Source organism: Lithobates pipiens, unplaced genomic scaffold, assembly GCF_037356315.1.
Source record: "Lithobates pipiens isolate NorthernLeopardFrog02 unplaced genomic scaffold, aLitPip1_a1.2 Scaffold_13, whole genome shotgun sequence".
NCBI classification, from domain to species: Eukaryota; Metazoa; Chordata; class Amphibia; order Anura; family Ranidae; genus Lithobates; species Lithobates pipiens.
Window position 1 is genome coordinate 20773861 of NW_027507718.1, and position 15225 is coordinate 20789085.

Consider the following 15225-nt stretch of genomic DNA (forward strand, 5'->3'; position numbering starts at 1 on the left):
TTGCTGATGATTCGACTATCATCCTTAAAATTTTGCCTGAATTGGGCTAATGCATATAACACCGAATTCCTACAAAAAAAAATTGACTTTTTTTTTTTTTTTTTTTTTTTTTTTACCCTAATGCAGAGAATGCATTAAGGGAAAAACTTTCCGCCTTTTACCACCACTTTAACTATTGCATGACTTTTCTTGTGTGTACTTACAAGCCTTTTTTGTTATTTCCAGGTACTGGTGAGAGTGGAAAAAGTACTTTTATTAAGCAGATGAGAATTATTCATGGCTCTGGTTACACAGATGAAGACAGGAGAGGATTCACAAAGCTGGTTTACCAAAATATATTCACTGCTATGCAGTCAATGATTCGGGCTATGGACACACTGAGGATACAGTACTCCTCTGAGCAAAACATGGTAAGATGATCATCTTTTTAAATATTACATGATTGGCTACCAGGCTTCAAGAACATCTCCAGCAAATTTTGGGGTTCAGGTAACTCATTTTGTATAAAAAGAGAGCTGGTAACAAATTTGTATTGTAAGTTTCCATTTAAGTTTGGATGTTTGTCGTGGTGTTTGCCTGCTTTAAAGTTAAAGTGGAACTAATGTCCCACTGTATCAAACTTCGAGCAGGCAGGTTTTTTGCCTGCCTGCCAACTGTCTTTTCCAGCAATGTAAACTGAGCTGCACATGCATAGCTCAGATTGCAGAGCCGCCACAGTCCCTGTTTGCTGTAGTAATGGCCTCCTACACATGCACAGGAGTGTTGTCGCGCTGGCCAATGAAGGTGGCCGAAGACCGGCATACAGGAGAGGATGCTGTTGAGGGATGGGAACCATTAGAGGAAAGGTGAGTAGAAGATCCCTTTTTGGTTCCGCTTTAAATTCTGCAGTAGTTTCCATGCCCTCGCCTATTTTATAAAATAACGTTAGGAGTGGAGGATCGGGGAAGTAAAGGTGCCTTTTAAGTCCCCTAGATATAAACAAGAAAAGCATAGCCCTACTGCATCAAAGGGTTTTTAGGTTTCCTGAAGCTAGGCGTTGACCTCTTCACATCCCCGCTATAGCCGAATGACAGCTACAGAGTGGTCACAATTTGCCGGTAGGCCATCATGTGACGTCCTCCCCTGCTCGCGCTGTCTGCGTGCCCTCTGCGGCATGCATCCGATGTTATCATCAAGGTAAAGAGCCAGTCATGGCGGCTCTTTATCATGTGTCCAATCATAGCTGATTATAATGTAAACAGGATTTCCCGGTTACTGGCAATTCTCGCCTCATGCTGACAGTGCCCGAGGAGAGCCGATAACCTGCAAATCTAAACAGGGGAGACAGCTACACTGATGATCGGGGTACTGATCATCAGTATCCTGATCATCAGTGCAGCCCCAGCAGTGCTTATCAGTGCACCCTATCCGTGTAGCCTCATCAGAGCACATCAGTGAAGGAGAAAAATTACTTATTTACAAAATTGTATGACAATAATGTTTTTTTCTGTCTTTTTTTTCATTTATTTAGCAAAAAATAGAAGCCCCAGTGTTGATTAAAGGCCACCAAAAGAAAGCTCTATTTGTCAAAAAAAAATTAGTTTGCGTACAGTGCTGCATGACTGCGCAACTGTCATTCAAAGTGCTACAGCACTGAAAGCTGCTGATTGGCTTGGGCAGGAAGGGGGTGAAAATGCCCAGTAGGCTAAAGAATGACTGTACTGTTAATACAGTAAATATTACCTCTGCCCACTGCAACCCCACCTGTGCTTGCCTTTTCAAATTCAATGTAGATCTTTGCTTTGTGGTCGCTGGGAGCTGCACAGCCTCTCAATAGAAAGTATACCTGACCAGGTTCTGCTGCCTGGAAGAATCTCCATCCATTTTTCTAATTTTCAGGACAGGTGTATATATACTGTATATGTTGTTACTTTCAGAACACGCTACATATAAAATTAAATATACTGCCTTCAGGGGTATATCATTCTATAGCTTTTTGGCTGGGCTTTGTGTTATGTAGCAGTTCTAAGGAGAAATAGGATGTTCTTTCATTAGGGCACCATGGTCTGTAAAGGCATTCAACCATGCTTAGGAAGTTCAAGTGTCTGGGAACTTGCCAGCCCAAAACATGATTCATCAACACATAAGAAAGGAAAACCTGATCAGTACTTTAAGGTTAGGGTATGCTTTTATATTAACTCTATACAGATTTAAAATATAAAATACACTTATTCTATTTCTTTCCTATGTGCTGTTTGAACTATTCTTTACAATTTCTTTAATTTACTTTATGTATATCAAGACAAAAAAATTAATAAAAAAATAGTATAGCTCTGGAGTACATGCGGATTTCACCACGTGTTAGCCCTCCAAACATGGTTCAAGTACAGAAACATAACTGATGTTCCACAAATATAGTGTACAAAGTGGACTTGGTCCCATATGTGATATAAATAAGATTTTAACAGGGTGGGAAAAAGTGTCAAAAATAGTTACACCCAAAAAAAATTTAGTCTACACACACACACCCACAACCTTTGGGAGTGCCTGTGCTCCAACGCTTGCACTATACACGTTGCATATTGTCATGCACATTGGAGTAAGAGCGGGCATTCGAGGACCATTATTAATGATTAACTTTAAAACAGGTCATCCCTTTAAAGTGTCACCTATGCAAAATATAGGGTAGCAAAGTTTGTTTTACGGGCATTCACAATTTGAAACCTTGATGGGTTGGGTATCTATTTACAAGGCATAACTTCATCTTTTACAATGTACCCAGGAATGTATGTTTGGTTTCCCTTAACACTGGTATAATTTTTTTACTGAAAATTGGCACTTGATAAACCATTGCACAAATATCATGTGGCATAAAAAAATTGGAACTACCACAATTTCATTCTCCAAGGTCTCTGTTTTTGAAAAAGGGTGATATGCCATGCGCAAAGAGCGATGCTGTTTGAGAAAATATATATATATATATTTTTTTTCTTGTGTTTATTGGGTTCTGTGTTTTTTTTTTTTTTTTCTAACTGCCTGAATTTGCACAAATGTAATGTGATGTATCCAGTGGCTTTAAAATGTTTTCTACTAGGTGAATAATATCTTCAAAACAAAATATCTCTTGCTTTTGCATGAGAGCATAATTCTGATTTCAGCCCTGCGTTTTTATTTGCTTAACAGAGAGGTAACAGGCGGCACTAGAGGATAATCTTGTGACAGGTACCACCTGTCATCTCTCTTCTGCCTGGCTGTGAGCTCTGCCTAGTTACTGTATGTACTTATTACTTTACACATGCATATATCTGGATGGCCCACAGTTCTCTGTACTTAAAGGTGTATTTCCCACTGTTGCCATTCCAAAAACTCATATCGTTAAAAAAAACTATAAACAGTGAGTAAAAAAAAATCTGTCTTTTATTATATCTAACTATAATTATATCTTAACACTGAAGAAATGACACTTTGCTACAATGTAAAGTAGTGAATTTTCTGTCCCCTCAAAATAACTCAACACACAGCCATTCGTTTCTAAACTGCTGGCATTAAAAATGATTATACCCCTAAGTGAAAATGTCCAAATTGGGCCCAATTAGCCATTTTCCCTCCTCGGTGTCACTCGTTCATATTACAAGGTCTCAGGTGTGAATGGGGAGCAGGTGTGTTAAAATTTGGTGTTATCGCGCTCTTTCTCTCGCGCTCTTTCTCTCGCGCGCTCTCATACTGATCACTGGAAGTTCAACATGGCACCTCATGGCAAAGAACTCTCTTAAAAAATTATTATTGCTCTACATAAAGATGGCCTAGGCTATAAGAAGATTGCCAAGGCCCTTAAACTGAGCTGCAGAATGGTGGCCAACACCATACAGTGGTTTAACAGGACAGGTTTTAGAACAGGACTCGCCATGGTTGACCAAAGAAGTTGAATGCATGTGCTCAGCTTCATATCCAGAGGTTGTCTTTGGGAAATAGACGTATGAGTGCTGTCAGAATTGCTGCTGAGGTTGAAGGGGGGGAGGTCAGCCTGTAAGTTCTCAGACCATGCACCACACACTGCATCAAATTGATCTGCATTTCTGTCATCCCAGAAGGAAGCCTCTTCTAAAGATGATGCACAAGAAAGCATGCAAATGGTTTGCTGAAGACAAGCAGACCAAGGACATGGATTACTAGAACCATGTCTTGTACTCTGATGAGACCAAGATAAACTTATTTGATTCAGATGGTGTTAAGCATGTGTGGCTGCAACCAGGTTAGGCATACAAAGACAAGTGTGTCTTGCCTACAGTCAAGCATGGTGGTGGGAGTGTCATGGTCCGGGGCTGCATGAGTGCTGCTGGCACTGGGGAGCTACAGTTCATTGAGGGAACCATGAATGCCAACATGTACTGTGACATACTGAAGCAGAGCATGAGCCTCCTCCCTTCGGAGACTGGGTTGCAGGGCAACATTCCAACATAACGACCCCAAACACACCTCCAAGACAACCATTTCCTTGCTAAAGCTGTGGGTAAAGGTGGTGGACTGGCCAAGCATGTCTCCAGACCTAAACCCTATTTGAGCATCCTCAAACGGAAGGTGGAGGAGTGCAAGGTCTCTAACATCCACCATCTCTTTAGTGTCGTCATGGAGGAGTGGAAGAGGACTCCAGTGGCATTCTGTGAAGTTCTGGTGAACTCCATGCCCGAGAGGGTTAAAGATGCTGAAAGATGAAGTTCCTCTTCATGTTCAGCTTTCTAGCAGAAGCCTGAAGGTTTTGTGCCAATATTGACTGGTATTTGGAACTGTTCGTAATTCCCTCTACCTTGACTAAGGCCCCCGTTCCAGCTGAAGAAAAACGCCCCCAAAGCATGATGACCACCATGCTTCACTGTGGGAATGGTGTTCTTTTGGTGATATGCAATGATTTTTATGTGCCAAACATATCTTTTGTAATTATGGCCAAAAACTTCAACCTTTGTTTCATCAGACCGTAACACATTTTCCCATGTTTTTGGGAGACTTCAGATGTGTTTTTCAAAATTTTGCCTGGCTTGGATGTTTTTCTTCATAAGAAAAGGCAGTCTTGCCACTCTAACCCATAGCCCAGACATATGAAAAATACAGGAGATTGTCGTCACATGTACCACACAGCCACTACTTGCCAGATATTCCTGCAGCTTTTTTAATGTTGCTGTAGGCCTCTTGGCAGCCTCCCTGACCAGTTATCTTCTCGTATTTTCATCAATTTTGGAGGGACGTCCAGTTCTTGTTAACGTCACCGTTGTGCCATATTTTCTCCACTTGATGACTGTCTTCACGATGTTCCATGGTTTATCTAATGCCTTGGAAATTATTTTGTAATTATTTTGTACCCTTCTCCTGAGTGATACCTTTTCATAATGAGATCCCTCTAATGCTTTGGAAGCTCTCTGCTGACCATGGCTTTTGCTGTAGGATGTGACTAAGAAAATGTCAGGAAAGATCTACTAGAACAGCTGAAATTTTATTTGGGGTTTATCAGAGGCCTGTACTGTGTACAACAGTTTTCTTCTAAATAAGACATTGTTGTATCCAGTTATGACAGATTTTAAGGCGGTTTTGACACATTTTTATTTTTCCCTGCTCTATACAACAAAATTCTCAGTAATAATTTTAAGATAAAATGAAAAACAGAAAAGGAACTTAAACCGTTAGGGCCGGTTCACACAGCGAGGCGCGGCGAGGCGTCTCCGACTTACCTCACCGCGACCTGCGGGGAGCTCAGCGGCGACTTGCAGAGGACTTCTGTATAGAAGTCAATGCAAGTCGCCCCGAAGTAGTACAGGAACCTTTTTTCTGAGTCGGAGCGACTCGAGTCGCTCCTCTCAGAACGGTTCCATAGTACTGAATGGGGGCGACTTGCGGGAGCGAGGCGAGGCGAGCCGTGTCGCCTCGCCTCGCCTCGCTGTGTGAACCGGCCCTTAAAGTGATTGTAAACCCTTACATATACTCAGGGAAGTGACTGGCCACGGTGATCTAAATCCTCCTACATAAGGTGCACCTGTTTATCTATTCTTCTCTACGTCCATTCAAAGTCCACAATTTATAAAGCTTGTCTGAGCTCCCAGAGGAAAGCAAGGGACTGAGAGCTGAAGTTACTCTACAGAGCTCAGTGAGGGGAGCTCTGAAGGCTGATTGGAGGAAAGGGACACACCTTCCTCCACAAAACGCACAAACAGAGCTTAGGTTGTCAATCACAGGCTGTCCTAGAACTCCCCTATCAACTTTTTACCTTATGGTGTCAGGAAAACTTGTCAGAAGTGACTCATGCTGGTAGCAGAGGAGTGAGTCGGCATACGGAAATGACACGTAGCGCTATTGATTTAGTCAAGTACTTTCTATAGAGGGGATAAGCTTTGTTTTTGTCCTCTAACACTAGTGGTCAGTGTAGAAATTACCCCTTATGTTCATGGTCAGTAAGCACTGGGGAAGTTTATAAAGTGCTTGTAAACCCTTACAGACCACTTTTGATTACAGGTAAACCTATGAGGCATACCTGTAGGCATTGTGGATATCTCCTAAACTGGCAGGGTTTAGGAGATATCTGCTGTATTGGCACGCGCCGATGTCATCGGCACATGCGCACTGAAGAAACGGACTGAGCATGCCATTTCTTCAGTTGATGTGTCATTACCGGTGGCTCCCGCGTGCATACGTTGAGTAATGTCATCATGGCTCTGGCCAATCACATTGCCGGAGCCCGCGATACCCGGAAATAACTCTGGGAGACATGTCGCTGGCCAGAGCAGTATGCTGGGACCGCTTCAGTCTATAAGTATAAGTATTTCATAATGTGCTAGTATGCTATGCAGACTAGTTCGTTATGCCTTTTGTCTTGCAGGTTTTTTTTTTGTTTTTTTGGTGGGTTTACAACTACTTTAGGGAATCACTATGAACCCCAGGAGGAACCCTGGTTGAGAAGGCTGAACTAGGCATCATAGGCATTATATTCCAAGAAATCGGAGTAATGGCCTTATTCAGTGCGTAGTTTAGGGACAAAATGTAGTACTGTATTTATCGGCGTATAACACACACTTTTTTTTCCCCCTTAAAATCAGGGGAAAATTGCGGGTGCGTGTTATACGCTGATCCTCTGCGATTTCCGTGCGATTTTTGGGCTTTGGGCGGCCTTCGGCCCTTCTTGGCGGCCGAGAAGGTCCGGGCGCCACCGAGATACACAGGACATCTCAGCGGTGCCATTTTTAAAAACATAAGCTGACATCACTGATGCACAAGGCTACACTGCATGACAAGGCTGCAATGACGGACAGGCTGCATGACAAGGCTGCAAATGACACTGACAAGGCTTCAGATGGACACTGATAAGGCTGCATTGATGGGCATTTAAATGTATTTTTTTTTCCCTTAAATTTCCCTCCTAAAAGTTTTTTCCCACAAAATTTCCTCCTAAACTTGGGGTGCGTGTTATACGCCGGCACGTGTTATACGCCGATAAATACGGTAATTCACAATAACCAATCAAAAGGCCCCTGCTTCAAGTCCAGTACAAAATAGATTTTGATTAGTTTCTATGGCGTGATGCAGGTCGGGTCTTGCTCTCCTTCCAGTGTTTGCTAAACTAGCCTCTTGTTCAGGAAAAGGGCTGAAGTCCAAGCTTGGACACATGCTTGCAGCTTTATATAGGTAGAATTATGGTTTGGAGAAATGGTCTTGCATTTAACCACAGCTGCTTATTTTTTGCTTCTACACAGCATTGAGTTACAGTGTGGTCTGTTCAAGTGTAACCAGGCGCGTCAGTATTTGTTTTTAATCAGAGTCCTGCAGAGTCCCCCAAAATTTGCCTACATGTTGATATAAGAAGTGAGCCTGACTTGCTCAGAAGCAAAGATGCTTAAGAAGACTGGAGCCAATTCCCCCTTGTTTGGTTACTTTTTTTATAGCTTATTTTTAGACTAGTTTTATTTTGAAAATGTCTTAAATATCTTTGTTTTTAGCCCAGGTTCACACTGAGCTGCGGGAATGAAGCTGTGCAAGTGCACAATTTCACTCCTGCATGTCAGCCCTGATTTCGGCTGCGATTTCACAGACATCGGTGCAGGTTTCTGCACAGATGTCAATGGAAGTTGCACCCTGAAATCGCAAAAACTAGTACAGAAAAATTTTTTCTGCCATTTTTTATTGTTCAATAGAGTTCAGTTTAAAAACCTATAACCCTAATGTACTAAAAATAAATTACTCAGACCTGGAAAATAAAAAGTATTCAGAATCCTAGTGAATAGAAATATATAGGCCTTGTGCACACACAACATTTGGCTAGCTCTCCTGGTCTTCTTTCCTCCTGGAAGCAGCGTTTTGGCAGGAAAAAAAAAACACACACTTGACGTGCTTAAACTCTTTACATGGCTTTACAAGCGTCATGCGTTTCGGCATTCATTTAATTGGCCAGAATACTAATTTACTCTGCCAATTGAAATTAAAGTAATACTACAGTGCTGAATGCTTCTAGCATTAAGACCCCTTTCACACTGTAGGTGTTTTTCAGGCACTACAGCACTAAAAATAGCGCCTGCATAGTTCCTGAAAAAAGCGGCTCCGTTCACTACAGTGTGAAAGCCCGAGGGCTTTCACACTGGAGCGGTGCGCTGTCAGGGCTTCACAAAAAGTCCTGGCAGCAGCTGCCTTGGAGCGGTCAACTCACTGCTTCTCCACTGCTTCTCCCCATTGAAATCAACGGGGCAGCGTTGCTATAGCGTTGCGTGCTTTGCCGGCGGATCTAACCCCTTTTCAGCCACTAGCGGGGGGGGGGTTAAAACTGCCCCGCTAGCGGCCAAATAGCGCCTCTAAAACAACGCTAAAAATAGCGCTGCTTTACCGCTGACACCCTAGGCAGCTCGATGTGAAAGGGGTCTAACACACATAGATGCGTGTACACGTTTCAAAGGTTTTTTTTCTGCCAAACGCCACTGCTCCTGGATGTGCTGAATGAGGTGTGTTTTTTTTTTTTTTTTTTTTTTTTTTTTTTTTTTTCTACTTGCCTCTAAATGCCTATGCTTGTACACATAGGTCAATATGCAGGGTGTTTAGAGGTACAGAAAAAAAGGAAAATAAACACCTGACGCCCTTAACAGCCACATTAAAAACAGCCAGTGTGCATGAGGCCTTACAGCATAGTTCTTTAAAATAATGAGATCACCATTTGCTTCCCCACTGCTATATGATGCTGCTCCCCAACACATTGTGCAAGAGACACACACAGACATTGTCAACTATATACTGTATCAGTGGTTCTCAAACTTGTACTCAAGTACCCCCAACAGGCCATGTTTGCAGGTATTGCACAAGTGCTTTAAATCAGAGTCAATGGCTTGGTATTTTGGACAGCTATTTTATCTAAGAGAAATTCCCTAAACATGGCCTGTTAGGGGTACTTGAGGACAGGGCTGAGAACCACTGCTATAGATGGCTGGTATGTAAACATACACGAACACATACATATATAAAGCAATAAATGCATGCATTTAAGAAATGAGATACAACCCACAGCAGCCATTTTTTTTTCCAGAACAGGTCAACTAATGAAGACTTACTGTATTTATAACTTCTACTACAGGGTACTTTGAACTATTGGTCTCTGTACCATTTAAATGCATGCACATGGAAATATTTTATTACCATAAGCCCTGTTTCTCATTGGTGCGATTTGACATGTTAAATCGCATGTCAAATCTGTGGCAATTGCACCATCCTAATCAGTGCCGCACTGATTTCAAAAAAGTAGTTTTTGACTCAGAGCCCACTGCTTTTTTTTGCCATATAAAAAGGCAAAAAAATAAAGTTGTCCTGCATATTCTACACCCATTCTGAAAAAACACCTTCTGCTCCTCTGTAATTGTTCTATCTTTTCAGGTTTATGATGCTGTATGGAAAAACAGATGCGGCAGTGATAAATTCATAGCAACAGTGCACGTAATGGGGAAGCCCTGGGAAGTGGGCTGTGATTAGCGCAGTGCCAGAAATGTTCTTGGCACTGCCCTACAGTACAGGAGCAGGACAACTCTGTTCATCAGAAGAAGGCAGTCCTCTGACCACATATGCAAGCTTTAGATATGAGCTGCAGAGATGTTAGTGGGATAGCCCAAATTCAACAGCATATTACTTGCGTATGGTGGCATTTCAAACTATTTTATACATACAGTGTGTGTGTGTGTGTGTGTGTGGATAGATATACAGTCATGTTCAAAAATATTGGCACCCTCAACTTAATATTTGGTGTCACACCCCTTGGAAAAAATAACTGAAATGAATCACTTCCTGTAACCATCAATGAGTTTTACACCTCTCTACTGGAATTTGGGACCACGCTTTTTCCAACTGCTCCATGTCTCTGATTGCAAGGGTTCCTTTTCCCAACTGCTGTTTTGAGATCTCTCTTTGCTCTATGGCATTTAGACTTATTGCTGGCCAGTTCAGTACTCTCCAACGCTTTGTCTTGAACCATTTCTGGTTGCTTTCTGATGTGTGCTTTGGGTCATTGTCCTGCTGCAAGACCCATGACCTCTGACAGAGGCCCAACTTTCTGACACTGGGCCTTGCATTACACCCTAGAGCTCTTTGTTAAGATATCCAGTACCTGAAGGAGCAAAGCAACCCCAAAACAGCAGTGGACCTCCACCATGTTTGACTGTAAGGGCTGTATTTTATTTTTTTTTCTTTAAATTACTCATTTATTTTTCTAAAAAACAGTAGAATGATGGCTTCCTGGTACGTTTTTATTTATTATTTTTGTCAAACTCCAATCTGACCTTTTTTAGTTTTGTGTCAGCAGTAGAGTCTTCCTGGGGCTCCTACCATGGCATCCCTTTTCATTCAGATAGCGATGTATAGTGTGAGGTGACACAGTTGTACCCTGTGCCCAAAAATCAGCTTGAATTTGTCTGGAAGTTTGAGGTTCGTTCTCCACCATTCGAACAATCCTTTGTTGCAATCTTTTATCGATCTTTCTCTTTCGTCCGCTTCCAGGGAGATTAGCTACAGTGCCATGGGCTTTAAACTTCTTGACAATGTTTTGCGCAGTGGACACAGGGAACATTAGCATCTCTGATATTGAATTTGTAACCTTGAGATTGTCCATGCTTTTCCACAATTTTTGTTCTCAAATCCTCAGACAATTATTTGCTTTCTCTTCTCCATGCCCTGTGTGGCACACCGAGAGAAACACACACACAACAGAAAAGTTGAGTCAATTGTTCACCATTTTAACTGGTTGCTGGTGTGATTTCTCTATCAGTTAATTGATACAGGTGAGTTTAATTACAAATTACAGGCGCATCACAATCTTAGAATGCAGTTCTTTCTTACTCTTGAGAAGGTGCCAATAATTTTGTCCAGTTCCTTTTTTTGGAGTTATACGTAGAATGTCGCATTTTACTTTTTCTCCACTTTTTTGTGTCTTACCAATACCAATAAAAGAAATTAACATGAGCATGCCTAAACATGTGTAATTGCAACCTTTTTCTGGGCATTATCTGACAAAAATTCAGGGGTGCCAATATTTTTGGCCATCATTGTATATAATGTGTTTTTAAGCTGTGCATATAAAAACATGCATAAAAGATTATTTTCATTAAAAATCTAATCCCAAAGTAATTCCTAGATCCAGTAATTTAAGTCAAGATCCTGGCCCCAATATTAGATCAGGTAGGCTATCTGGTACATCAAAAGGTATAGATAAGGACGTTTGTGAAATGGGTACAGAGAGGGTACAGCCAAGTTTGACTTTACAGGAACAGTTATTTGCTCAAAGCATGAGCTGGCTGTGTATTTAAGGCCTGTTACACACTAGTATTTTTTTATTTTTATTTTTTCAGCCCAGTAAGGCTGAACAAAACTGACAGCTCAGGAGGAGCCGCTGTACTAACAATCCGATGTTAGTGTAGCAATCTCCCCTGCTGTTCTATTATGTTCTGACAGGGACGGCCTCCTGCCAGAACACACCAGTCAGCGCTCTTAGCCATTGGCTGAGAGCACTGATTAGGAATTGGTCAGCAGACCCTTTTGGTCACGCCTCTTTGACAGAAGCCTGCCTGACTGCAGTACACATGGGCCGAATATCGGCCGGTTTCATTAAACTGGCTGATCCTGCCTTGACATTCGGCTCGTGTGTACTGCTTTTGCACTACTGTAGCTGTTTTACTTACAGGTTCAAAAGGCAGGAGGCAAAGCATGTTGATCACGAGCCTGCTTTAGGCCCCTTTCACACGGACGATCCGTTCAGGTCCGCCTGTCGGTTTTTCAGGTGGACCTGAATGGATGCTCCATAGAGGTCTATGGAGCGTCTGATGTCAGCAGTGACAAGTCCGCTGACATCCGACCTGCTCCGATCCGAAAAAGTGTGACGGAGGAAAAAGCTATTTTTCCATTCGTCATCGGATCGGGTGACGATGGACACTGCGGTCCATCGTCGCCCGATTTCCCATAGGGGAGAGCGGCGCTGTGCCAGGTCTGTCCCTGCGCAGTGTGCAGAGACGGACCTGTCCTCTTCCTGCTCAGTGGAGATCGCTCCGGTGATCCCCGCTGAGCAAGCGAATATCCACGGGGCAGATCAGCACTGAACATTTTAATGTTACTTTGTTCCTACAAAATAAAGGTGTACATATGGTTGGGAACTACGATAAGAGTGGAAAGCAATATAGTTCTTAAAGTTATTTGTTTATAAACATAGATACTTTTAAAGGGCTTCCGTACAAAAGAAGATGGTGGGTTGTAGAACACCTGAAAGTATGTTGGATAGTGAAGATTCTTCAATAATTTAACTCTGGGATCAGCAACCAAAGTCATACATGCTATGCTGGGCGTTCAAGGTGATTTTCAGTGGCTCCTGCAAGTTTGAGAAGTTATGTCTACAAAATCTGATATTTCTCGTTTCAACATATTTTTCAAGAACTTTTCCTACAGTTATCTGTGGTGTTGTGGGTTTTTCAGACCCATTTTTATTGCATTCATCTCAGCATTTGGATCCCACATATTTGTGTGTGTATAGAGCTGCCTTTCTCAACCTTTCAACACAGAGGAACCCTTGAAATAGTTCTGGTCTTGGGGAACCCCTGCTAAAAATTAGAAATCTACAGCTCATGATACATTAGTGTGATGGTCAGTGGGAAGAATGGTCCTTACGCTTGTGGTCATTGGGAAGAGTTACCTCCTTACAGATAGTTAAAAAGATCAATGTGTGAGTGGCACCTTATCTGAGAGGCAGAAATTTCCCAATGCTGAAGGAACCCCTAGCAACCTCTGGAGGAACCCTGGTTGAGAATTTGCTGGTATAGACATTATTAAGTCAATTTACAACAGATGATTCAAAAGTGTAGATGTAGCTGAAATTAACATCCTACTACAGGTCAGACACAGCGCTGAAACTGAAAGTCGAGTTTACTGTTCATGTATACTGAACAGTAAATATGAAGAAATACTGTATATGTCGTGTGCGCACGTATTAATATAATACAGCAGTTGTAAAGGTTCAGCTTTTTTTTTTTTTCCCCTCCTTTAAAATAATAAACATGTCATGCTTGCTCTGTGTAATGCTTTTGCACAGAGCAGCCCTGAACCTCTTCTGAGGTTCCCCACCAACACTCTTGGCTCCTCTTCTGTGTCTGTCCCCATAACAAGCGTATGCTATGGGGGCAGACGTGCGGATCCAATCCTGAGCTGGGCTGTTTGTTGTTGAGAGCACAATGACTGGCGACAAAGGTAGTGGAACGAGAACGAATTAACAATTTTTCTTTGCACTGAAGTTCATGTTGGTTATCCAGTATATTTTAAATCTAAGGAAAACTCGGTTGGCATCATGAGGATCAATTTTTTTAAAAGCCAACTATTATTTGACTCTTCTTTTAACACTGTGATACAACCAGGCTGAAGAAAATGGTAATTGTGAACCAAAAGCTGGCATTGCTTTTAGTAGTCGCATTCAATTGGACTGGTTTAGTACTGTTGAACACCTTGCACTGTCAAGTTTTTTTTTTTTTTTTTTTTTTGCCATACTTCTCTTGTGGCTCCCAGGAGTGTATATACTCCTGTGACCCAGAGTTGGTTATAGCAGGCTATTGTCTGATGGGGCAGAGTTATGCCAGGCTCAGGAAGGAACCCAACAGTATTGCCGGGTTCCACCCCACAGCTGGCTCCCCCTTTCAGTGTGTGGCTGAGAGATGGCGCCATCTATGCCCACCCATCTCCAGCTCAGGCACTCCAGTGAACAGTGGTGGAGAAGAACGGACAGCTATGACTTGATGACTGCAAATTGAATGATCGGAGGTCATGTGATTGCTCATTTTTGTGTGCTAGAATTGGCATGGGACAGCGTGAGTATGGTTTGTTGTGTGTTTTTTCTCCCCAAAAGCCTATACTTTTCCTTCTCAAGGGATTTGTCATGTAACTCTTGTTGATAATGTTGTTGGGATGTCACAGATCTGAGAGACAAATCAAATCCATCTAGGTCAGATCATAGGCTGCTCAGCAAATAGAGTTGAAGCCAACTTGATTCTTATGGACCTTTTTTTTAAGTTTTTATATAGAAGTGGTCATCAACCCTGTCCTCAGGGCCCACTAACTGGCCAGGTTTGCAAGATAACTGAAATATATCACAGGTGATATCATGTGCTGCTCAGTGATTGCAGTATTCTAGTCTGCATCTCCCCAAGGTAATACATAAAACCTGGCATGTTAGGCCTCGTGCACACGAGACGCTGTTAAACGTGTGTTCAGAGGCAGTTGGACGCTTTTTTCAACTGCCCCTGAACTCATTCAATGTTATCCTATGTGTCCATGCACAGTCTAGTTTTTTGCAGTTTTTATGCAGTTGCATTTAACCTCGTTTTTCCAGAAGCAAAAAAATGGGTTCAGACGCAAACATTTCCACGTTTCAGACGCAAAACGCGGCACCTGCATTTAGCCGCGTTTGCGTTTTTATAAGCGTTTTTAAAGGAACCCAATTTTTTGGACCTGAAAACTCAGAAATATGATTGAAAAGTCAAAGTCATGCACTTTTCTGCATCAGAGAATGACATTTTGTGACCCGACTTTGGGGGCCCATATCTTGGGGCCACTTATTGCCAGGAACCCCAAATTCTGTATGCAGACACTGTAGAACTAGCACTACAACATATCCAAATTTGAGGTTCCGACCACCAAGTGACCTCGAGATAGGGGGCCCCAAAGTTGGGTCGTAAAATGTCATGCACTTTTCTGCATCAGAGATACATGGCC

General features: G+C 42.2%; 1 protein-coding gene across 1 annotated transcript in view; it reads left to right on the forward strand.

Annotated features, from left to right (window-relative positions):
- The window catches only part of LOC143973964 (guanine nucleotide-binding protein subunit alpha-14), a 175183-nt gene that overhangs the window by 67441 nt on the left and 92517 nt on the right, over window positions 1-15225 (forward strand). Inside the window, exon 2 of the mRNA XM_077474895.1 lies at window positions 226-410. Coding sequence (XP_077331021.1) covers window positions 226-410 — 185 coding nt within the window. The remainder of the gene's footprint in view (window positions 1-225; window positions 411-15225) is intronic.